The sequence below is a fragment of the Rhipicephalus microplus genome, chromosome 1 (assembly GCF_043290135.1).
Source record: "Rhipicephalus microplus isolate Deutch F79 chromosome 1, USDA_Rmic, whole genome shotgun sequence".
Taxonomy (NCBI): Eukaryota; Metazoa; Arthropoda; class Arachnida; order Ixodida; family Ixodidae; genus Rhipicephalus; species Rhipicephalus microplus.
Genome location: NC_134700.1, coordinates 279,279,309 through 279,303,409, shown reverse-complemented (window position 1 = coordinate 279,303,409; position 24,101 = coordinate 279,279,309). Strand labels below are relative to the sequence as shown.

Below are 24,101 nucleotides of genomic sequence, written 5' to 3'. Positions count from 1 at the left end.
GTTTCAGAGTTCTGTTGTCGCTTTTAATTTCTTCGAAAGAAGGTCACGCAAAATAAAATTAAAATTGCAATATAAAATGGGAATGCTTCCTCTGAAGCTGTTCTTTACGCCCGCTCTAGTGGCTCGCAATAGTGTAACAAATGAAAGAAACAAAATAAATTGAACTCTAAATGTAATGAGTGGAAGTTAACGTACTGCTGCAAGTGCGCCGGAGAGATTAGTAGCTCCAGATGACGCAGGAATTGCGACAGACAGATCATGAGATTGAACGAACTGGCAAACGCTTCACAGAAACTTTTTTTTTCTTTTTCTTGCGCGCCAACAGTGATACCTATTTGTCGAGTGATATCATTATACGCCCTCTGATTTCACCCGCGATGCAACGCACAATAAAACAGATTACGTCCTCCCGTTTTTTTTTCGGTTGCTTTTTCGGTCTTGTGTCAGAGTATAAGACGCCTGAGCTGCGTCACAACATTGAGATTTCTCTCTCTTTCCTTTCCTCCACTCCTCCTCTCTCCCTCATTTTACCGCCATTTCACAAAAGCCGCGTTACCGGAAGAGCCGCTATCGAATCGCTCTGCAGAGCAAGGTGCCAGATAAGATGTGCAGCAAACAAGCTAAAAACGAAACGAGATAGAAGCTTTTGGCAGGTTGCTAAGAAACCCGCGTGTCCATCGAACTCGCCCCCGCTGACATTCTGTGCATAGCCCAAAGACGCTGGGTGAGACTGTCGTCTGCGGCCGCCGTCGGTCGGCGTGCACCCCATTTCCGGACCAAGTACAAGTTGTAAACAGTCTCCCGTGGTCCTGATAGCGCGCGCGCATCTGAAATCGGACGCCGATGACACCAGCTCGGAGCGGCACAGGCTGTTTGAGCCAGATACGTCTCAGCGGGAACTCCGCAGGCCGTGGCTTTTCCCCGATTAGTGGCTTCAGTTTTCCCGCTGTTTCTTGGGATCGCAGCCACCTTATAATTCTTAACGTAGGTTGATTTTTTTGATAACATGCTTGGCACGTAGGTCTGATACAACGAAAGTAGTAAAGAAACAGCCAGTCTCACCGACACTATAATGCTGTTTTCAGGCATGTGGGAACGATTGGTGCAACTGCGTCGCTTTTCGGAGGTGGCGCCTCAGTGGTGATTTGGCCTGTCTGTAGGGTTTCGCTTTACCGAGGGTGTCAGTGTGAAGGGGGGGCCTACGGCAAAGACAGCGGCGAGTGTGGCAGTACACTGCAGAGCGCGCGCCACGCCCCCGAAATCTGGTGTCTCAGCTTCTCGTCGACATCGTCTTGGTCTTCCATTCACCCTAGTGGTGGCAGCGCACGAGGACTTAACTTCAATCCATGGTAAGTGTTCACGGCTCCCACTGAACGGAGACCTAGTAGCTTCTGCATTCTGCACTTCTTGTTCATGTAATAGAACAGTATTACTTAGCGTAATCCTGTGATCGGCACTTCAAGCACTGCAGCCAATATTCTGAATCCTATATTCAATGCGTGGTTTTTACTGTATCGTGTTGTGCAACGAGACTTCATGTCGCTGTCAGTTTACTATGAAATGGTTGGAAGCCTTCCGCTTGCCGATTACGAACACGAAAAGATTTTACATATTTAGTTCAATTATAATGTATTGTACTGGGTAACAAGGTAATCAGTGTGATCACCTATACTTTATGCCACCGCATTCATTTCGGTAAGAAATCAGGTTTTGATAATTGCGAAAAATTTGAACTCGCATCTCTAGTTATTCCAATCGTATTGCATTATTGTAGCGTACGTTCTGCGTATGAGAGTCCGAAGTAACCACGCACTCGAGGTCTTCGTAACGTTGACTAATGACATCGATTCAGTGTGAAATGTTACGTACAATAACGTCTTTTAGAAGATATTGCACAACACTGTCTTGCACGACGTTGAAGTTAGTAAAGGTGATTTGTTCAAGACCCGTAATTCGGACGAATTCACGTAAAGCCGGAAATTTTGCATCTCGTCATGACATTGCGGTACTTGTCATAAATTTGAATCTCGATTCTGTTCTTGCTTATTACATTCACTTTTCGTTTGCTATCAACGACTTCTGAATTATTTAAGCAAATTTGATCAGACCGGATGCTTCAAAATCTAAGCGCCCTTAAGTAATAGCCGTGCGCTATAGCTATCTTGCTACAGCGTTATTTCTCAGCATGACGTTGGGGGTTGTTCCTTTCTGAGGTGATCTAATGAACGACGCATCAGCGCAAAATTGTTGTGGAATTAAGGTTATAACGGTGTCATCACGAGACTTAGAGGAAAAACGATGAAGGAAAGACTGAAAAGCCCAAACACTTTAATCACCTTGAACGCATGTTTACAAGAACGAGATATTTCGTTAAATGTCTTCTTATTCGTACTCGATCACCAATCGAAGAGCATGCGTGACGTGCTTCTGGTAGCTTTAACTTAGTGACTCACAGATGATCCACAGCGTAAACATCGAATTACGTGAGCATTAGTGACTTTCGGGAGTACGCACATCACAGAATGCTGCGTTCGATTGACTACGAAAGCCGTATATTTTCAGTGTATACTTTCACGTGAGGTTCGAATCGCGAAAGAGGAGTACTTACAGCATGTAACGTATCATTAGCGTTGTAGCCCCGCCGTTGTGGTCTAGTGGCTAAGGTACTCGGCTGCTGACCCGCAGGTCGCGGGATCGAATCCCGGCTCCTGCGGCTGCATTTCCGATGTAGGCGGAAACGTTGTAGGCCCGTGGGCTCAGATTTGGGTGTACGCTAAAGAACCCCATGTGGTCGAAATTTTCGGAGCCCTCCACTACGGCGTCTCTCATAATCAAATGGTGGTTTTGGGACGTTAAACGCCACATATCAATCAATCAGTAGTTAGCGTTGTATACTTGACAGTTACAGTCGGGGAAAAGAAGACAGCCCAGCCCTTAAGGTATAGCAATCAAAGAACTTGGGAGCTTTTTTACTAAGGGTAAGACAACATGCGGTGTGGGATCCCGACTAACTGTCACTAGGACGTAGTCTTTTGGATTTTTATGCAATACTCTTTAGGTTAGAGAGCAACCACGTTTTCTTTTTTGGCGCAAAGGAAATTTTATCAACCAGTGAGTCTGATGCCGGAATGATAAAGCGAAACAACACCACGAAACATTTGTAATGAGAGTTTTTCTACCTCCAGCACATATGAAGTCGTATGTTCAAATGCTGCGAACTGTGAGCTTGCGGGTGGTTCATGTTCGAGCGTGGCGGTTTGCTGCGGATGCGTGCACTCCGCTGGCTTGCGCCACGGTTCGTCTCGGTCCACTGGCGGCCACGACGGTAGCACCGCTTTTCATCGCGCTACTTGTTTTACGTCGTAAGCAGCACTGAATTGAGCGGGCCTGAATAATATAATACATACTATAATGTTAAGGAATGGCCCGCGCACGACTGCATCGCAGTACGCGACCACGTTAAGCAAAGTGATCGACTCCGTATGTTTGAATCTGGAAACGTGTTAAGGTGTATTGACAATTTTTTTTTGAAGTAACTTAGATCTTGTACCATAATGTGTTGTATATTTACCTGTTAGTTTGTGCCTCCTGTATTGTTGCTTTTTTTGGTCATATTCTCTTACTGTACCACCCCCAATCCTGCCTGGGCTATTATTAGCGTGCGGTATTTTCTAAATAAATAAATAAATAATGCGGCTTCAAGGCTTTTCCGCTATGCTGCGCGACAAAACGTTTTTTTTGATAAATTTAGGCAGTATCTAAAAAGAAAAAAAAAGCGTCAGGCCTGCGCAGCACTGTCACAGTGAAAGCTCGAAGAGCAGCGCTTCAAAGCTTTTTCTCAACTCTTTCGGTAACTGCTACAAGCACACTCGCTGGGTACCCGCTACGCCATAAATAATCATAGTTTTTGTGCAGTAGGCTGGCATTGAATAGGCTATCCTTCACCATTCTTCGGAGAAGCGTGGTGTGCGCTAAACAATTGCTAGGAATATTGCGCAATAATGCCTGAAGTGGGTATGCACCATGGTTAATAAGTGATCTGGTACAAGCTTTTGTAACGGGTTGGATAGTTGGGTGACCCACACTTTATGCAATTCGCATTGTGTGACGCCTGGATGTTCTTTTGCTGTTTTAAAACGCTTTGTTACTTCATAGTAGAGCGATTTTTTCCCCGATTTTCAAGCTAGTTTCAAACACCAGCGTGACTCGGTGGTAGAATACTGGGTTTCCACGTAGCAGGCTCGGGTTCAAATCCCATTGTGTTCTTGGTTTTTTATTTATGGATTTTTTTTTTATTTCTTTCGATATTGGTTACGGACACCGGCGGCGGCGGGCAACCACGGCGTCGCACGTGACCTGTGTTCTGATCTCGAAACATCTTTTGCGGTAAAATATAAGTCCTAGTCGCAACGCGATAAGAATGTTGGAACATGTCACTACATTTCATTCTCTTTTCAATTCTATTACGATCTGATCGCACGTTCTGGCATTGTCGGTCCCTTTAACTACTGCTGTTAACGGTAACTTTAATTGCCTAAACTGCTACGAAAGCTTAATGTTGACGTTAAAATATATTTTCTGAACGATCACAGAAAGCACTTTCAATTTCACAAATGTTTTTAGTCTCGTCACTGCTATCTGCTCTTCGCAGCTGTGACCGTCGAGGAAGAGACCCAACTAAATGATGGCGCAGCCAGATTCTCGGGCCTGTTGGCCTGTAGCTGTTTCCACGTCTATATATGTGTTCGTGGCGATGATGCTAATCAAGTCCGAGTCGGTGATCTACATCGGTTTCATGGACATGCTGGACATCAACAGACAGGATGCCTCTTGGCCCCTCACTCTGGCCATCATCATCTCACAATTAGCAGGTGAGTGCTGGCAGTTGCTCTTGTCCGCTTACTAAGCCGCCCACGTGAGGAAGAGAGGCTTTGACGACTGGCGTAAAAAAGCCAATGCTCTCTGTTGTAGCTGTTCATATCATTCTTCTTCTAATATATTTATAGGATGTAGATGAGCGATTTGAGTACCTATAGGTTAACACCGCCTCCTCCAAGTCACTCGACAAACAAAATATTTCAAAGTACTGAATTCTGAATCAGAGAGAGAAAGAAAGAAATAGGTAAACAGAGATACACAAAGTGATTAAGCTGTTAGATGTAACCGGTTTGCTCTCTGGCGCTAAATTAAAGGCGCTAAATTAAAGGCACTAAATTAAAGGCACTAAAGAGCATATAGAAAGAGCGCAAGAGCACACAGTACCGTTCAGCCATGTGACCATGTATATGTGTAAATGAATTTTTGTTCAGGGTCTCGCTATAGCAATCAGGATTGAAAACAGAAAGCTGAAAGCAATTCATAGCTGATAGGGGCCAAATAGTGCAATTTAACAAGAACTTAGAAAAGAGGGGACACAACACGCAGTGCTCGTTTTGTACCTGATCTCCCGTTTTTTTATGCCCCGTTTTGCACCTACCAGCTAAAGGTATGCTTCACCACACTTGTGAACTGCCCATAGACTTCTCTATTTCCCTACTGTTGCTCCTCACTTTCTATCTCCCACTTCCCACATGTAGGGTGGCAGACAGGATGTCGAATTCACATCCATATTAGTCGGTCATTTTCATTCTCTCTCATCTTATTATTTGGAAATTTATCTCCTCTCTTTCAACCTTCACTCACTTCATTAGGCTTATTCAATTCACTTGTACTGCAAAGGTCCACCTGCTTAAGCTACCATTTTCATGCCGCTTCCCTGTATGACTTTCACTCGCTCCCATGCCACCATGCACTGAAGGGCTTAAATGTGAATTGATCAGTAATTTGATATGAGTTTATCTGAAACAGCTGTTTTTAACATGTCACACTTTCTTATCGGCTCACTCTTCTTCTGGGCGACTTTGGATCTAAAAGTGTGCCAATGTTTTTTTGTGCGCCGCAGGTCCCGTTTACGGCGTTCTGGGCGTGTGTATGTCTGAGCGCGCCATGCTAATATGCGGTGCCCTGCTGTGCGCATTCTCGGTTATGATGTGCTCACTGGCCAACAGCCTTCTGATGGTCGTGATACTGTACGGAGTTTTTTACGGTAAGAGTTGTGAGCCACATCTATGGTGCCGATTACAATATTCATTTGTTATTCTTGAATAAAATGGACAAAAAGGGAACATGCTCCTAATGGAAAACTAACGAGGCCAAGTGAAAATTGTTGTGAAGACACTAAGAAGGTGCCTAACTGAAATGTTTCGTGTGAAATTATATTCTGTATATTTGACATGGGATCCTTACAGAGTTCATAGAATTACGGCTTATTTGCCAGATATTTGCAAAAAAATGATATGAAAAAAAATTGCAGCATATCCACGGAGTGAATGAAGGAGAGTGGGGCGAAGAATTCGTCCTTCCATTCGTCCGTCAGTGTGACCGTCCATGCGTCCATCAGCCCGTCCGTGCGTGCGTCTGTTCGTGCGTCCGTCCCTGCGTTCGTCCATGCAGCCACCCCTGCGTCCGTTCATGCGTTCGTCCATGCATCTGTCTATGTGTCCGTTCGTCCATCTATTCAACACTCCAAGTACCACCATCCGGCATCTTTTCATCATATATTCCCCATATAGAAGCACCGCCATCCAGCGGACATTCTAAGGACTAAACGAGAGGTGGCACACGCACACTTTCTTACGGCTTGCGCTTCGGGTCCACTTCCAACCTTTAACCACCTCGAGTTCATGGTATATACTAGTTCACTGTATTCATGGCACTGCGGCCAAACGCTCGCTAAACCTTTCGAAAACCAAGGAGGTTACGCCCAGCGAATATGACGTAGCAAACTTTTTCAGTCAGATAGTGCTCAATGTACATGCCAATGGCTGCTAATCGGAAATGAGAGGCGGAGAATTCGGCTTTTACTTTCTTACGGCTTGCGCTTCGTGTCTACTTCCCATTTTTAACCATCCCTCGAGTTCATTCATGGTATATACAAGTTCATTGTATTCATGGCACTGCGGCTCAACGCTCGCTAAACCTTTCTAAAGCTAAGGAGTTACGCCCAGCGAGTATAACGTAGCAACCCTTTCTTGTCAGATAGTGCTCAATGTACATGCCAATGGCTGCTAATGGTGATCGCAGCCTGCGCGTTAACTAAAAGCCGAATGCTCCTGTCTCTCATTTTCCATTAGTGGTCCTTTTTGAACCATCCTTGGAGGCCTATACTGCAAGTTCAGTTGCAAAGTCACCACTACGACACAATCATTTATTTATTTATTTATTTATTTATTTATTTATTTATTTATTTATTGCGAGTTTGTGATGTACCCACTCAGATTTTTTAGGGCAACATGCGCAGCTGCGCGTGTTAATGCTTTTGTCGGCCCTTAAACTAACCTGGACATTACAAAGTAACTTTTTCATATTAATAGAATAATAAGTCGCTAATAACCTTTAGACTGACACTTTAGCGCAGCGTCGAATAGCAGTTTCATCGAGAATGCTTAGATGATGACACTAAATGCTTTTATACGATCGATCTCTTCACTCACATAGAAGAATGCTCCTACCACACACCTACGTTACCTTACAGGACTGGGAGTGGCGTGCGAAGAAGTGCTGCCCTTCACCGTGGTGGCCCGGCATTTCGTCAGGTATCGGGGCACCGCGATGGGTTTGCTCTTCGTCGTGACTGCTGTGTCGGGCTTCGTATCCCCACTCATCACGGAGGCCTTGCGCCAGGCTCTGGAGTTCCGTGTCGCACTCCTGGTGCTCGGAGCCCTGCAGCTGAACATGCTGTTCGGCTGCATCTTCGTCAATCGGGTGCCGGCGTCCGGAGAGCCCAACGAACCCGAAGTCGCCGCTCCGTCACGCAACGCCAGGTCTCGCAGAAGCAGCTTCCAAACAGCTTCGTTCGCTCACTCCTGCTCCAAGGACCTCGTAGCTTCACTTGCGGTTCTCAACGAGTAAGTGTAAAGTGTAGCCCCGCCGCGGTGGTCTAGTGGCTAAGGTACTCGGCTGCTGACCCGCAGGGCGCGGGTTCGAATCCCGGCTGCGGCGGCTGCATTTCCGATGGAGGCGGAAATGTTGTAGGCCCGTGTGCTCAGATTTGGGTGCACGTTAAAGAACCCCAGGTGGTCTAAATTTCCGGAGCCCTCCACCACGGCGTCTCTCATAATCATATAGTGGTTTTGGGACGTTAAACCCCACATATCAATCAATCAAGTATAAAGTGTACCACCAGCACGCGGCTTTTTTTGTGTGTGTGTGGAAGGGGGGGGGGGGTGCACAAGAGTCGGATTACAATAATATGTTGATGTGCTGTGTGTCTCACTTGTTGGCTTTAGCAACGCAGGATTTCATGATAAGATGGGTACTTGAAGACAAGAAAATACTTGACGGGCAATGTCGCTCGGATAAAAAACATTTCGACAAGTCGATTTGTCGTAGTCACGGCAGCCTACATCACGGTTGTCATCACGGTTGTGCAACAACCCCTTGTGCAAGAATTTCAAATGGAAGCATTTCTTAGCGAAGTCCTCTCATATATATGTATATATATAAGGATAGATAGATAGATAGATAGATAGATATGGATTGATAAAGATGGATAGATAGATATATATATAGATAGATATAGGTAGATAGATATACATATATATAGATAGATAGATATAGATAGATAGGTATAGATAGATATATATTGATATAACTATGACATAACATGGCTGTATGACTAGCATAATTGACTAGCCATAGCTTGATGATCATGAATGCCAAGATTTACATTTTGTGGTCTCGCTGCTCTTGGATGGTTTTGGTCTAATGACATGTTGAAAAACTGGTATGGTATACGACCCGACTGCATGGCGAACACGATCGACAGACGCTAACATGAAAATCGTGACATGCGTGTCATGTAACATGACTACATGCAAAACTTATGATACACTCACGGCCGTTTCGCTAGCTTCACATATACTAAATTTGGTACTACGGAACGTGAATAGATGACAAATGTATGTGACTGGTGCAAACATGATAATTATGAGATGCGTTTCATGTAACATGACTACATGCCATGCTCATGATGCGCTCGTGGCCGTTTCACTAGCTTCACATATTCCAAAATTAGTATTACGTGACGAGAACGGACGGTGAAGACAAATGGCACGTCCAAACATGATAATCATGACATGGAAGTCACGTACGGGAGAATTTACGTCTGCCTCATAACGTTGCGCTGATTTTAGAGGGACCTATCAACCTTCCTTATTCTTTCTTCGCATATCATCGATTCCCACTGTACGTGACATCTGCCAATTTTTTTTTTATTTCTTGTTGTCGGAAGCAGAAATAAATTAAAAATGTAAGCGAAGAAAATATTACAAAAAACAATAAAACAGTCACTAAACACCTTTTCCGTCGTCCACGTAGACAGCAGATGACTGAGAAAAATGTGTGCTTGTGCCTGCTTACAAAAAGAAATGTAGCCGGATTCACTTTTTAAGGGCGTTCATGGGACAGTCTCTGTGTACCGGGTAGGACGACGCTTTTATAAAGGTGTCAAGTGAGTGGAACAGAAACATTTCAGTCAAGCCGCATAGAGCTGAATTATTAACGAAAATTGACAAAATGATTAGTGTTCATGCGTCTATAGCTCGGCGCTGGTGTACGACGCTGTCATCTGACGGCAAATAATGCCACGTTCCTTCCTCAAGTTTCCTTAATACCATGTTTTGCTGCCGCGCGATTCTGAGCGCAAACCGCGCCTACAGTGTTCGAGAAGCTTCAGGACTGCGGTAGATAATTTTGTTGAGATTACGCCCACTTCGTGAGCATTTCAGATTATTCTTGAATCTACGTCGCCTCTAGCGATAATGCTGGAATGTTCAATGGCGAGTGCACAAAAGATTTGGGTGCACGTTAAAGAACTCCAGGTGGTCTAAATTTCCGGAGCCCTCCACTACGGCGTCTCTCATATTCATATAGTGGTTTTGGGACGTTAAACCCCACATATCAATCAATAAATGGCGAGTGCACAAATGCCAACACGCTTCGCCGCTTGTCAGTTCATCGACGGCCGACGCTGCGTTCACCGCTATCAGTGCAAGTGTGCTACTGAGCTTCATCGATATACACGTCCCGTACGGCTCCGTACGGCCCCGGACGCCGGCGCCGCATTCGTTTTTCTCTGGGACCAACTAGAAGCTCCACCCACTGGTCCGGGATCGTTCGGACGTATGTTCGTTTTTTGCGGCCTGGGACCGTCCGAACGATTTCTTTCGGGCAGCTTAGAGTTATAACTTTATACAGTATACTGTATATGCTACCTTTAGGTAGCATATACAGTAACATCCCAAAGGTTGCATATACAGTAACTTTAGGGCAGCTGGCATGATGATATGTGGGGTTTAACGTCCCAAAATCACAATATGATTATGAGAGATGCAATAGGGCAGCTGGCAGCCGACAGCGCGGAATGCATGCCAGTGCGGCCATCTTAAGTTAGACACAGAAATTTTTACGCGCCCCTGCTCTCTCTTTGCTTTTCTATCCGCTTCTCGCATGTTTCTGGATTTCGCCTTGTTTGCGCACCCAGTTCTTGTCAACGGTGTTCTGAGCCATGTCGAAAATGTGCGTATTGCCGAAGGTCGGGCAAACACGCGTTATACTCCTTAGGAGAAACAGCGGTGGAACTACGATGCGCATGCGCCCTAGTATAGTTCACTTACAGTAAGTTGCATCACAACAGAAACGGGTATAATCCACTTACTAACTGCGGTTTAGGTTGGATTGGGTCGGCGTTGTGGCCTGTGTCATAGCTATGGAGGGAGCAGACGGCATAGCTTGGCCTAGCAGACGCCATAGCGAATGCAGCCAGCATCAATAGCGCAGATGGCCTGAGGCCGCTCGGGCTGGCTCTGGACGTTAAGGTCACGTGCATGTGACGTAGCCACCTATGAGCCGAGGTGTCCGCGGGCCACAGGCGAGTGATCCGGGACTTGGTAAATCGATGAAGCTCACTGTAACCTGACTTTCCGTTTACCGGTTAGAGGTTCACCCATATAAACAGTTTGATCTGACCATACAGTCTCCTTCCTTCAGTCCCGTCACGACACCGTGACAATATCAACCCAGTATCACCTTTAGGTTTAGAAAACAAGTGCTTCGGTGTTTGCTCGCTACATTACTAAACGCAGCTAGTAGATAGAATATCTTTTTATATATTTTTTCTAAATAATTCGAGATGACTACAAAAGCTATTTGTGAGAAGAGTACTACTACCACATACTTTATCATGACTTCAGCAGTCAATATCTAAAACGTTCTGCTTGCACCCTGATACCTTATACGACAAGTGACGGACGCAACCACAGGAGACATCGGGTCGGCACAAAAAGTCTATTTTCGTCACCCCTCATTGTTATCTTCTTCGGCGACTGCGTGGTGTTGCTGTCTCTCAGGGTGTATGTAAATATGCATTTGCGTGTTTGTCTTGGTGTATGGCATTTTTGTTTGTTTGTCCCTTTTATCCTGGCACAACCCACCATGAGGGATGGGCCATGAAACGAATAGTGTCTTGCTATTTAAAAGGAAATGTTCATAGTTTTGAAAATGTTACATTTTCATGTGAAATGCGTTGTAGTCTTCTTTCTCTTTCTCTTCACACAACTTAACAGAGGTATGAGTATGGGGTGGCCAGATTCTCTCAAGCTGGCAGTGCGTCCTTGTTCTTGTCTAACCGATACTCTCATGAAAAAAAAAATCTAGCGTGGCTCTGGTTGGCTTAACATCGTAAAGGTAAATCTACGGTGAAGCTGGCGGCAAGCCCCAGCGATGAAATTTCAGGTGATGCAAAACTATGCGAAAATGGACTTGGTTTAGCACGGAAGAAACGTCTTCCTTGCTTGACCACTTGCATGTCCCCTACCTCCAACTTGTCTCTCTCCTCCATCCACTCATCTCGGCTATACGATGCTACACCATGTCTGCCCCGTTCGCTCCTATCAACTTCCCTTCAGTTCTCCACACTTCGCTATACTACACTTACATGGTTATTCGCCTAGGTGGAACAGTGGGTATGGTTGATGACTGAATGGTCGCGGGATCGACCCCTACCGTTGAGATTGCATTTCGTTGGAGTCGAAACGGTACAGGCCTGTGTATTGAGGGATGTGAAGGCACGATAAAAGATCCAGATAATATTATTGTATACTATACATAGCTATGGTACACTTTACCGTCTGCCCTCCTTTCTTCTCTCCTCCTCACCCTCATTTTACTTTTTCGCCAGCTTGTTACATTATACATGTCTACGCTTTGCTTCACTTTCTTCCCTCACACTCATTCAAAAGGCTGCAGACGAGACTGCTCCTGTTTCAGCTGGGCTTTATCAACTCTGCTATAATAGGCAAAACGCCGCCTCCAAACGCAGGACGGGTCACGGCGACCACCAGTATGACGAGGCGGAGCCTTTGCTGGCGAAGAACCGCGGAGTCTGGAGCCGACTCAAGCGCAACCTTGCGTCGCTGGTGACCGTAGCATTCGCACACATCAGTGCGTCCCGGGCCATCTCCGTGCTCGTGCTAGCATCGTTCCTCCTAACAGCCGTCGACTTCGGAAAGGACAACGGGCTGGCGGGCTACGAGGCTGTCGCACTTGTCACTGCCGTCGCGCTCGGTGACCTGGTGTCGCGCATTGGCACGGGCCTCCTGCTGGACTTCAAGGTTAGGAGCGGAACCGCCCTCGCACCTTTGCTTTCGCAAATCATATTAAAGTTACAAAATGGGACGTCCCTGCACCCATTGTCTCTAGTACATTATCTTAATGAACAGAATGTAAAGAATGCCCCTATTCGGCGCAGTTCCGCTGTCCTAAAATTCGCTGGATCTCTTATGCATCACCCTAACTCGGATTCGAAGGCGAAAGCAATATTTCTTAATATTTTCAGTGAATGTATCGATCCGCTCCATTCCTCCTCTAAAAGCCTTCTGAACTTAACATTTACACATCCTCCACGACCAGATGCACTGCAGGCTTTCTGCCCCTACACTGGTTTCGCGCTGCCTCAATAATCGGCTGATGTATGACCACACGACAATGTCATGCGGGACGTTATCGTGAGACATGGCACCATGGTAATCTCATGGTGTGACAAAATTTTGCTTCTGTAGTGTAATGATGACGTCATGCGGTGACACCATCACGTGCCATTTTTTTTCATCACCATCGTGTTTACGCCGATGGTCAATTTTATTTTCCAGGAGGAACCTAAGGGTATCGCTTTAATAGTTACAAATTTCTGTTGTGCTGTGCTGTACGATGCAAACCAAGAGAGTCTCCGTCTGCAGAGAGTGCGCCTTTAAGCTACTGAATCTTTTTTTTAAAATGTTGGTAAAAAATATTGGTCGAAAAAAAATTAGTACATGTTTCTGCCGTTTTCAGCTAATAGTATTCGAGAGAGACGTAAACACTATGACGTTTAAAAAAAATGGCTTGGGTGAACGTCATTAAGGCCCACGTATAGTGTCATTTACGCGCAATTGTTCGTGTGTTTGGGGCTCCAAGTTAAGGCATGTCATTGGCAATAAGGTTGCGTCAAAGTGCTATTAGATTGGACTGTGGAGCGAGTGCTTATAATTGGAGGTCTGGATTCGAAAAAAAAATTATCCCGCAAATGTCAAGGCTTCTGTGTGTGTGTGTGTGTGCGCGCATGTGTGCGTCCGTGCGTATATCCATGTAATGCTGCAGAAGCAGCGCATTGTACGTGCAACTGAAGGTTATGAGAAATGGAGCGCTAAGAAAATTACTGTAGTTCCGTTGCTAACACATCGTGTACCTTAAAATATTTTCGAAATAAAAACTAAACTTGCTCCCTTCACGTTCTCAGTTCTAAAAAAAGTTTATTTATAATTTTCAAAGTTATAACGCCACAGTTCTACGCAATAAGTCTGTGTTTTATTTACGACGCCAACCAGCAACATGTACGAAAATAACTCCCCGAAATAAGTCCATACGATGATTTTTGTAAGCCCCACTGCTGACCGTATAAGAACACGGCAGCTAACTCAGGCTCGTGCACGGAACAATGTTTCAAGTAAAGCGTATCCATGACAATGGGTACCAGACGTGCTTCTGCGTCTAAGCGTCTGGTCTTTGTCTCTGCAAAAGCGACCCGGCATGCCTTTTGTCTCCTGGCGCCACACTTGACTTTTTTCCGTGAACAACTGCCCCGCGCAGCGCACGCTCTGTTGTTTAGGGAAACGAAGAGTTATGCTACTATCGATGCTGTTTTGGCACGCTGACTAGCACCACACGGTACGCGGTATCGTTGCTGTTGTGTAATTACACTCACGCGATCCTCGGGATGCCTCGTTTTCAAAGGGTGTTATCAAATGTTGTTTGTGAGAACACCAGTTTAGAAGCTTATGCGATTTGCTACGCCCGTAAGGCGGGGGAATAGTGATCTTTATTTTGATAGTATTGTTCGCGTTCCTCGAGTACTTTTTTGTTGTTTTCATGTAATGTTAGTGTGGAAACCATGAGTGATTGAATCCACTCTTTCTTTGCTGTGCCTCGTACGCGATGCTACTGCATTATTATGTTGGGAGCTTCTACTAGGCGATAGTTTTTTAGCCGTAGTGAAGCGGAGCAATAGCTGCTGTTTCTATAGCAACATACCACAATATGTGGGTAGGGCGTTAAAATTGCTGGTACAGCAGCTATATATGGCCTCGATGATATAGGAAGAGAGAATTAGTGGAAGTGTGTGAAAGAAACGAAGAATTACAACTCAACGAAGAATGACTATATTTGAATGACTATTGTTGAGCACTCAACGAATTGTAGTGTACTTGTCGATTTCTTTGTGTTTTGTAATGACAGCTAATGTTCTCTGAAATCAGAGAGAAGGCGTCTCGGGCTGCATGCAAAGCACGAGTCCAAATACTTTTGCTGATACAGCACACTTGATTTAGCAAGGACCCAGGTTGCTCCATCTGTCGAGGTAGCGCAATGGTTATGGTGCTCCGCTGCTGAACCAAAGGTCGCACGTTTACTAACAGGCGCTCACTTCAGTCTTTTATGTCTGTCCAACACAGTAGTCCTTATTTACTATCTATCGTCTCCTTCACTATGACGTGTTGTCAAGCAAACACCTCGAAGCGAACTGGACATTACCGTATTAGTTATGTTTGTTTATTTTAGCTTGCTATATGCTTCTTCGCTATTTTTTAATTTTGTGTGCGGGAGGGGGGGGGGGGGGGCTTGTATAGGCTTTTTTTTTCGCTGCACAATTGATAGAAATGGACTAGCAGGGGTGACGTAAACCTCAACTTCTTCACAGCGAGACAGTTAAAACAGGACAGTACGGAATTGTCAATTTAATGTGGTTCGCGTATTATTCCCGAGCTCACTTACCTAGACGGACGTGGCTAAAATATACCCTGCCTTCATTCTCTTGCGCAGCTGATGAGCGCGGAATGCCTGATGATGTGGGGCTTCGGGATCCAGGCCGTGGCGCTCGCTGCCACAGCGCTGGTCAAGCAGTACTGGCTTCTCATGGTCAGCTGCTTCTTGGTCGGCGCGTCTGGCGGCGGTCGCATTTTCGCCAGCACCGTCATGATCTCCGAACGAGTTGAGCAGGACTCACTCTCACTCAGTTTGGGGGTCATGAACTTTATCGCCGGCTTGTTGTGCTTAGCACGGCCACCGCTAATAGGTGAGTCACAAAGACACTTTTATATAGAATGTTTTCTTTATTAGCAAAATATTTCGGTGTGTCAGCCGGAAATGTAAATGATTCATTTAAAAAAAATCACAGAATATCCATGGAGTGAATGATGATGAGTGGGATGAAGCGTTTCCGTGCGTCCGTGCTTCTATAAGTTCATCCGTGCGTCCGTCCGTCCGTCTGTCTGTCTGTCACTCACACTAGTGTCACCTACTGAGTGAATTATACAACTTCATGGTTACGAACCGGTCACAGACATGCATGCACATTCCCACGGCTTTAGGAGTTTTGCCCCTAAAAAACACAGGCAGAAAATAAGTGAGGTGACATTTTGTAAATGTGTCAGAATTGGTTTTAATTACGCTGACTACCTTTAATTACACTCTCTGCCAAGATCAGCCAACATTAACCTGCTTTAGAGGCGTGCCAGTTAACAGAACAGCATCACACATGTTGGGTTATAATATGCACTCGTCAAAGCGCGCCTCCTAATGAAAATGCAGTGATATATTTCTTGGCTTTCTCTGCAACCTGCAGACTCACACGGCTGAAGTGCACGTGAATTTTGAACGCGGTTAAATAAAGTGTTGTCGTTAACTATTTGAAGACGTATTCGATTAGCTCTTGAAACTCCATACTAATGCGTCTGCTCATCGCAGGTTACGTGCGTGACGTGCTCGGCAGTTACGACCCGCTGTACATCGCTTTCGCCATCACCAACGCCGTCTTCATGGTGACCTGGATGGCCAGCCTTTTCTGGGAAAGGCGCATTCACTGTAGATTGGAAAGACAGAATGCCACCACCTCATGTAAGCCTACCCTAACCTCTGGTAGGTTTTACTGAACAGCTTGCATTTCAGAAAACTAGTGCAAGTGTTCAAACGCGTCTTCCATGGTAACTAGGCAGATTTTGTTACGTTACGGCTTGGCAAAGAGGAACGACGCAGCTGCAGACCTAACAAAAAGTTTAGAAGACACCACCGACCAATCACAAGTTGTATTTTAACCCTTTACTTCAGTCATAGAATATTTTTATTGCTCAGAAGTGGTAAAAAACTTGGTGGTGCGTTTTCTAGCTCTGAGTACTGGGACACATCAAGAAGGTTCGGTCTCGGGTCTTGCCCCTCGCGAAGTGGTTTCTATACTTTCAGCAAGTAGTGTACATAATTTGCATCATGCATCTAATTTATTTCACAAGTATTGAATTATGTGCTATTATCCTTATATTTGTGATACTTTGTATTTGTATATTTTTGAACCAAGTTAGCGTTTGGTACTTTTGTTTCTCTCTATTTGTGAGGGCATTTTCATATGAACTTAAAGTGCACTTTTTCAAAGCCAAGTAGCACGGTTTGCAGAAATGAGAAAGTAAATGATGTTGTTCGAAATAAATTGATCAGGTAGCCATACAACTATCGCAGTTAAGTGATAGTTAAGGCTTATTTGTACTTTTGCCAGTGCCGGATAAAATATCAATGTACATAGTTATCTTATTTTTAGAGGCACGCTAAATTATGTTTGCTTTACAAATGAAAAATCGAAAGAAAAGATTTTGACAGGTTTGACCAAAGTTCATATAATACTGTCATTTGATCCTACGCAACATTTTTCGTTCTTCCTTTTTGCTGCATCATTTTCAGCTCAAGAAACAGAAACAGCGGTGGAGTGACGGACATCGAGAAGTACTGGAAAGAATTGTGATACAAGAAGTTTATCATCACACGCCGTCACAGTTGCGAGCGACTTGGCGTTTTAACTTATACCATTAGCACATATTGGTTGATTTTTGTCTCTCTCTCTCTGCAACTTTTAACTCGCGATTTACACGTGGGCAACGCCCTTTTTAGTTCCTTTTAGTTCGTTTAGTTATTTTTAGTAGCCCTCACAGTGAGAAGAAAAAAAAAACAATTTTTACATCACATGCCTACTTGTCTTTTTCGAAATGGATTCATTGAATGCATTTTCAACAACCTCCGTGACTTTGGCGTTCTGCTGCCACCAGGCACAAGGTTCTGGGGGCGATTATCAGGCACTATGTCCCTCTCTCGACTGAAGCGAGTAGTAGAAAAATCAAGGCAGTTTCGCCCTATAGTGGCACCAACTCTGAAGACAATGGTTTGGTGGTTGTTCCTCAGAGTCCTGGCGCAACCCACCACGGGGGATCGGCCATGAAACGGACGGTGCCTCATTTGTGAGATCAAATTGTTGTACCAGCTGGGTTATTCAGATAAGGATGCTTAAACAAAGAACCAATTGGTAAACGATAGATTAGAAATAAAAGAGAGGTAATAAAAACGAGCAAGCTAATATGGTTTGAAATAAAGTGAATTTATGCCTCAGCGTAACACTCTATTTCTTTTGTTGCCTTTAGAAAATCGCATACGGCTTTGCAAATGTTCCTGTGGCTAAATCTCTTTTCAGTCGCTCTAAAGAAAAGGATCACCGGAAGAAATAAATTTAGAGACAACCTACGGAGAGGTTCTTCTAACAGTCTCTTCCTTTGGTTTGTGTATAGCCTGCATGTTAAGAGAAAATTATGAAGGGATTTACTCTCGTTGCAGTGGAGGCATAGGGGGAGACTGCCAGACCAGACCTGTGTAGATAAAAATTCAGGGGGGCGGGGGGGGGGGACTTGGTATATCCAATAATTGATATATCCGCCATTCTAGAGGAGCACCATCAATTTTTTTAAGGATACTTAAGATGAGAAAAATATGTTTGCTGCCAAGCCAGACTTTTCAAAATGATCTGATATGAAAAATGTTTCAAAGCGTGCCACGGCGATAAATGCTAGCGTCGGTAATTTAGAAATTATAGGCTAATTATGTGAGACCACTGCGAGTGTGTCTGCTTATTGATTTAGGGTTAAACCTTCATGTCTTGGTATCCACACCAAGCGAATGAGTCATAAATGTTCGGGGCGAGGGCGTAAAATACTTTTAAAGCATTGGACATATTAGGCGCAGTTAATGAACTACACACAGACAGGCAGTCTGAAAGTATAATAGCATCTGTTATTTATTGAGACAATTTCCGTAATGCTAAGAGAATCGCAAGTAATTACGCTTGATATATGGGTGTAAAATGGAGTAAACGAATTGAAAAAGACAAACCCAACACTGAAGAAGCAATTCCGACGCCTCCTTATCTTCGCAAACTGAAGCATCAGTTGCTATTACAATCTTTATGTCTAATCTTGCCAGGTGGTCTTTCAAAATGGCACTTGGGTATCTACTGGGAAGACTTTTGCAATTATTAGAAAATATATTGTCAAACTCTATTTTAATTGTTTGAATAGGTGTTATTAGTACCAGTACCTCACGAAGGTTAAGTTGTAAGGTTTCGAGAGCTTCTGTATGACGATGACTTGTGGACGTTTTAATCTAGACCCCTGTTGGTTAAGAAAGAACGTCAGCTCATTAATGAAAACACATTGCGACCTACTCTGCGGGGATGCACATATTTTTAAGAAGGTACGAACTGCTAGTACTTGGAACCTAGCACGAAAAAAAAAAGGTAGGCGCGCTTCCTTATAAAAAATAATAATTGCGACAAATTAAGGAAGCCCAAGACTTAAACGTAATGCTTCGCATGCTAGTAGTACCAGTGGTCTAATTTTGTAAGCGGGTGCTCCAGAAAACAAGACACAGACAAACTCCAATATTGGGCGGATATACATACAATATATCATGACCAGCACAACACGATGTAAACCAGAACGTTTATTGCCGAGTCTACGAAGCATCTCAAGCACTCCCGCTCCTTTAGCTGCCATATTTTCTATACGCGGACTCCAATTTAGGTTTTCAGTATAAGTCACTTCTAAGTATTTAATCGATTCCACCTACGGGATAAATTCCTGTCAGTAAAGTACGGAAATATGCACTGGAACACTTATCGGAAAAAAAATACGATTGCACTTTTCCGGATGTTTAACGATCGATTATTGTCGTCTAACCATGTGTCCAGAGTGTTCATATAGAACTGTAGCATCTGATATAGTGTATGTATATATTAAGCTGTAGCAAAAAATGCAATGTCATCAGCGTATACATACACTTGTACTATAATTGTGCACAATAAAATATTAAATATTAATAGTGACAGTACCGAACCTTGTGGGCGACCTCTAGTTTGTTTATACTTTGAAGAAGACACGTCAGATTGAGAGCAATATAATTCTCTATCTTTTAGATAGGAGTACACTCATGCCACGAAGGAATTTGATTAACCAACGTGCATTAGCGAACTTATTAGTTTATTGTGTTGATTGATATATGGAGTTTAATGTCTCAAAACCACCATATGATTATGAGAGACGCCGTAGTGGAGGGCTGCGGAAATTTCGACCACCTGGGGTTCTATAACGTGCCCCCCAAATCTGAGCACACGGGCCTACAACATTTCCGCCTCCATCGGAGATGCAGCCGCCGCAGCCGGGATTTGAACCCGCGACCTGCGGGTCAGCAGCCGAGTACCTTAGCCACTAGACCACCGCGGCGGGGCAGTTTATTGTGTTCCACACTGTCATATGTTTTTGCAATATCTAAAGGCGGAAACCCGTTTCTTAGAACGAGCTAGTTGTATCCTGCTTTCCAAATCAACAAAGGCACACCAAATGGAGCAGCCACACCTGAATCCAATTTGGCGTGGGCTTAAAATTGTGTTCTCGTCCAACCAGTTGTCTATCCTAATGTGTAGAATTCTTTCGTTTAGTTTTACCAGATTAGATGTGAATGAAATAGGCCTAGTGTTATCCAAAGTAAAGGAATAATTTTCGCAATTCTCCACTCAAGCGGAATCCACGAATGTCTAATGGAGTGGTTAACTATTGCAAGTGAATCCTGAAGGAATACTATATAGATTATTAAATGCGAAGCATTTCTTAGCGAACTTCAGCGGCTTTGAGCGTATATATCTAGCCGCTTACGTTTGCGTGCTTTCAAGGCCACCCCCTTCACTTGTCGTGAACCAAAATTAGTATGAGAGGGTAAGATGGTTGGACGAATATGACGCGCTGGTGAAGACATGAATAATGTCATAATCCAGTCGCATACCTCGTCAAACACTTTCCGCCAGACAGTGGAACATACCTACGGGCGGGTATGTGCCGCTGGTATGCGAGTATGTGCCACAGGTGATTGACCCAGGAACGACGAGAACCCAAAGGGGCAATATTAACGCGTGAATGTTAAGGAGGTCTAGTGGCTAAGGTGCTCGGCTGCTGACCCGCAAGTCGCGGGATCGAATACCGGCTTCGGCGGCTGCATTTCCAATGGAGGCGGAAGTGTTGTAAGCCCGTGTGCTCAGACTTGGGTGCACGTTAAAGAACCCGAGGTGGTCGAAATTTCCGGAGCCCTCCACTACGGCGTCTCTCATAATCATATGGTGGTTTTGGGACGTTAAACCACACAAATCAATCGAATGTTAAGGAACCCGACATCGGTAGCGTCGATCCAACGAAGGCATTGAATAAATCGCAGTATAAGAAAAACCTGACATAGGCAGTGTTGACACCCCGATGAATGCAAATAATAAACTTCAGGGTCCCAGCAGGAATCGAACAAAACCATCCTGCGTAGCACTCGATCATTCTGCAACAGAGCTACGACAGGTCTCAGAAATACTGTTCAAGTAGACCCTTATCTTCGTGAAACGTCAATAGTGGCTGCAGTGCTCTCTACCCAATTTTTAACCATGACATATATGCGATCCTTTGATACGGCCGTCACGTCAGGTTAACGTAAGTTTTGGTTAGGTGCCGTGCACCGAAATCGATTTATGTAGCAGTGTTCAGGGCCAGCATCTTCGCGAGCATAAGCGCTCCGTATATGCTTCCGGCGTTGCTTATACGCATGTTCCAGTTGGCATCGTTGCTCAAGTGCACACAACTGGTTATATAAACATCTTAAACTCTTGAAAATATGTCTGTGCGTGCAACACTTGTACAATTATTTAGCGTCATTTCATGACGTGTCGCTCAAGAAAAAAATTCAACACGGTTACCTTTCCTCCGCATGCTTCACATAACGTTGATTCCCAGGTACGTGGGATCTGCGGATTTTTTTTTATTACCGATGCATTTATTCCATTAGGACCTGGAGCAGAATTTGGCAATATTTTCACTACTTGTGCTATTTAGGATACTGTAACCTCTTCAAAGTCATCGCCGTTAAGAGAGCACGGCGAGTGGTAAAAATAAGCAGCCGTGAAGGGGCTTTCAAGCCATTGAGCGATATTTTCCAGAAAAGCGGACTTGGCTTTGAGACTTTGGGACTTGGCTTTGAGACTATCGATTCGAGGTTTGCTGGTGATGGGTTTACTTTTTTTTTGGCTCTAAGGAAGTTGAAAAGTGATTTCCTGTGACCAGGCTTTGAAAGTAACTCGGAACGTTGGCTATCATAGTTGACCTTCGCAGCTGCAACTGTTCGCTTAAAAACTGCGGCTGCGTATTCATAATCGCTTTAGTTTCTATGGCACTGATTATAGGGCAGTTTTCAACATGCCGCTTTTCTTAGCCTATAAAAAATTGAACAATCAGAGTTCCTCCAATGATTCAAAAGACGTTGTTTAGAGACCTGAACTGTGAATTTAGCTTTATTTAAATATTGTTTTATAACATCATTCAAGTTGATAACATTCCGCTGTTTATTTTCCTAGGTTCGTTTTGACAACGCCACACACAGTGTCTGTTCATGTGTATTGAAATTGATGTGAGAAGTGGGCTGCCCGATTACTGTGAAGTCACGGGACATACATGCTGAAACAATATAGAAAAATGGTCGCTGTTTGTACCCGAGTTCAAAGAAGACCATGTAGAAATACAGAGGCTAGGACTACAGATAATCAGATCAATCGCAGAATGAGACTGATTGCACACAAAGGTGGGCGTTCACTGATTAATGCATGTTAAATCACTTTTAGCAACAAAATCCCACAAACGCTTTCCACTCACATCTCTTCTGAATCCCCATGAAGTGTGATGAGAATTGAAGTCTCCTACCAATAATATGTCTTTACTGCAAGACGAAATTACGGTATCTAAAACACTAGAATTTTGAACATTTAACGGAAAATGAGCGTTTACTAATGAAAAAGGAAGGTGTTCCAGAAGAGAGATATCTAATGTTAAAATTTCACTTTCTGAATTCATCATTTCACTGATAACTTTTACCCGGTGGGCAACGCAATTTTCGAAGAGATAAACACTGCTAAACCACCACCTCGAGAGGGGCGGTCTAAGCGGACTGTTCGGTAGTTTTTAAGATGAAAGATTTTCTCTTTAGAGAGCCAAGTTTCTTGCAACACTGTAACATCTGCGGAATGCTGATTACAAAGGCAAAATAAATCAGTAGTTGCGGAAAAAATTGACTGGCAAAGCTACTGCAAAATTGTTAATCAATTTATTTTGAGGATATACCAGCAGCATTCACTGCCTTCTGCAATAAGCTATCTTTCAAAAAAATCCTATTTTGATGCTATTTCTTTCTTATATTTTTTACTTTTTCCTTTAGGACTCACTGGAGATCGATCCAAGTTTTTGTGGCGACGCCCGTCGTTTTTTTTTTTTAGTCGAATTCCATTTTTGAGTCCTGCGAACCTGAATCAGAGCCCCAATCCAAATGTTCAATGGGGATTATTTTATGGCCGCAGTCCGATGGACCAGCTCTTGCTGAATATAACTCTTCAACAGGTGTTGTTATCGGGTGGCTGTGTTTAGAAGGCCCTGTCTCTACACATCTTGTATTCACCTCTTTATAGCTGAAGAAAGCATAGAGGCTGCATGTGGATGAATAACATTCATGAGGACTTGAGCGATTTGTGCATTTACTATTTGAGCAAATCACTCCGTCAGCGTCACAAAAAGGTTCTCCAATAGCTTTGTCATTGTTTTTTTAAACGGTCGAGGCTATCACGTCTGAGAGTGCCGAGTCCATGACATGGTTATTACGGATCGCAGCTGCTGCGCACCCACGAGAGCGCTCTGCGATGGCGATTCGAGCTTCGCGTCTTGAACAACGTTTTTGCTCAATTATTTCCATATATTCGAATCTCCTGAGCTCTCGCAGGGCATGTGCTATCATTAGAAGGGTGAGGGCCACCACAGAGACAGCAAGACCTTTCCTGAGTTGTGCATTCTTTAGAGTTGTGTTGTCCTGCACACATTTGACACCGCTCTACTGATCGGCAACCTTTTATGCTATGCTCAAAATGCCAGCATCTATGGCACTGCACTGGACGCGGAGTTAGCATTTCGACCCGATATATTAGTGGCCACGCTTTTATCTCTGTTGGTCTAGTAGTTCCAGCAAAGGTAGCTATTACCGACTTTTTCGGGATCTTATTTTTGTCAGCGCTACGTGAACAGCGAGCAACTGCCACCGCG

At 44.2% G+C, this 24,101-nt stretch overlaps 1 protein-coding gene across 3 annotated transcripts; it reads left to right on the top strand.

Annotated features, from left to right (window-relative positions):
• The first annotated feature begins 552 nt into the window (after positions 1-552).
• LOC119165288 (monocarboxylate transporter 13) lies at positions 553-18,060 on the top strand. 3 transcript variants are annotated; one of them, XM_075895863.1, is made up of 9 exons: positions 553-984; positions 1,086-1,349; positions 4,652-4,871; positions 5,942-6,085; positions 7,574-7,946; positions 12,419-12,710; positions 15,451-15,703; positions 16,375-16,545; positions 17,356-18,060. In XM_075895863.1, the coding sequence occupies exons 3-9, from the start codon at positions 4,682-4,684 to the stop codon at positions 17,382-17,384; spliced, it is 1,452 nt and encodes a 483-aa protein (XP_075751978.1). In that variant the 5' UTR covers positions 553-984; positions 1,086-1,349; positions 4,652-4,681; the 3' UTR covers positions 17,385-18,060. The 3 variants fall into 3 exon arrangements, with proteins under 3 accessions (XP_075751978.1, XP_075751970.1, XP_075751985.1); XM_075895855.1 differs by having other exon boundaries at positions 553-1,349; XM_075895870.1 differs by having other exon boundaries at positions 554-1,349; positions 16,375-16,524.
• The last annotated feature ends 6,041 nt before the right edge of the window (positions 18,061-24,101 follow it).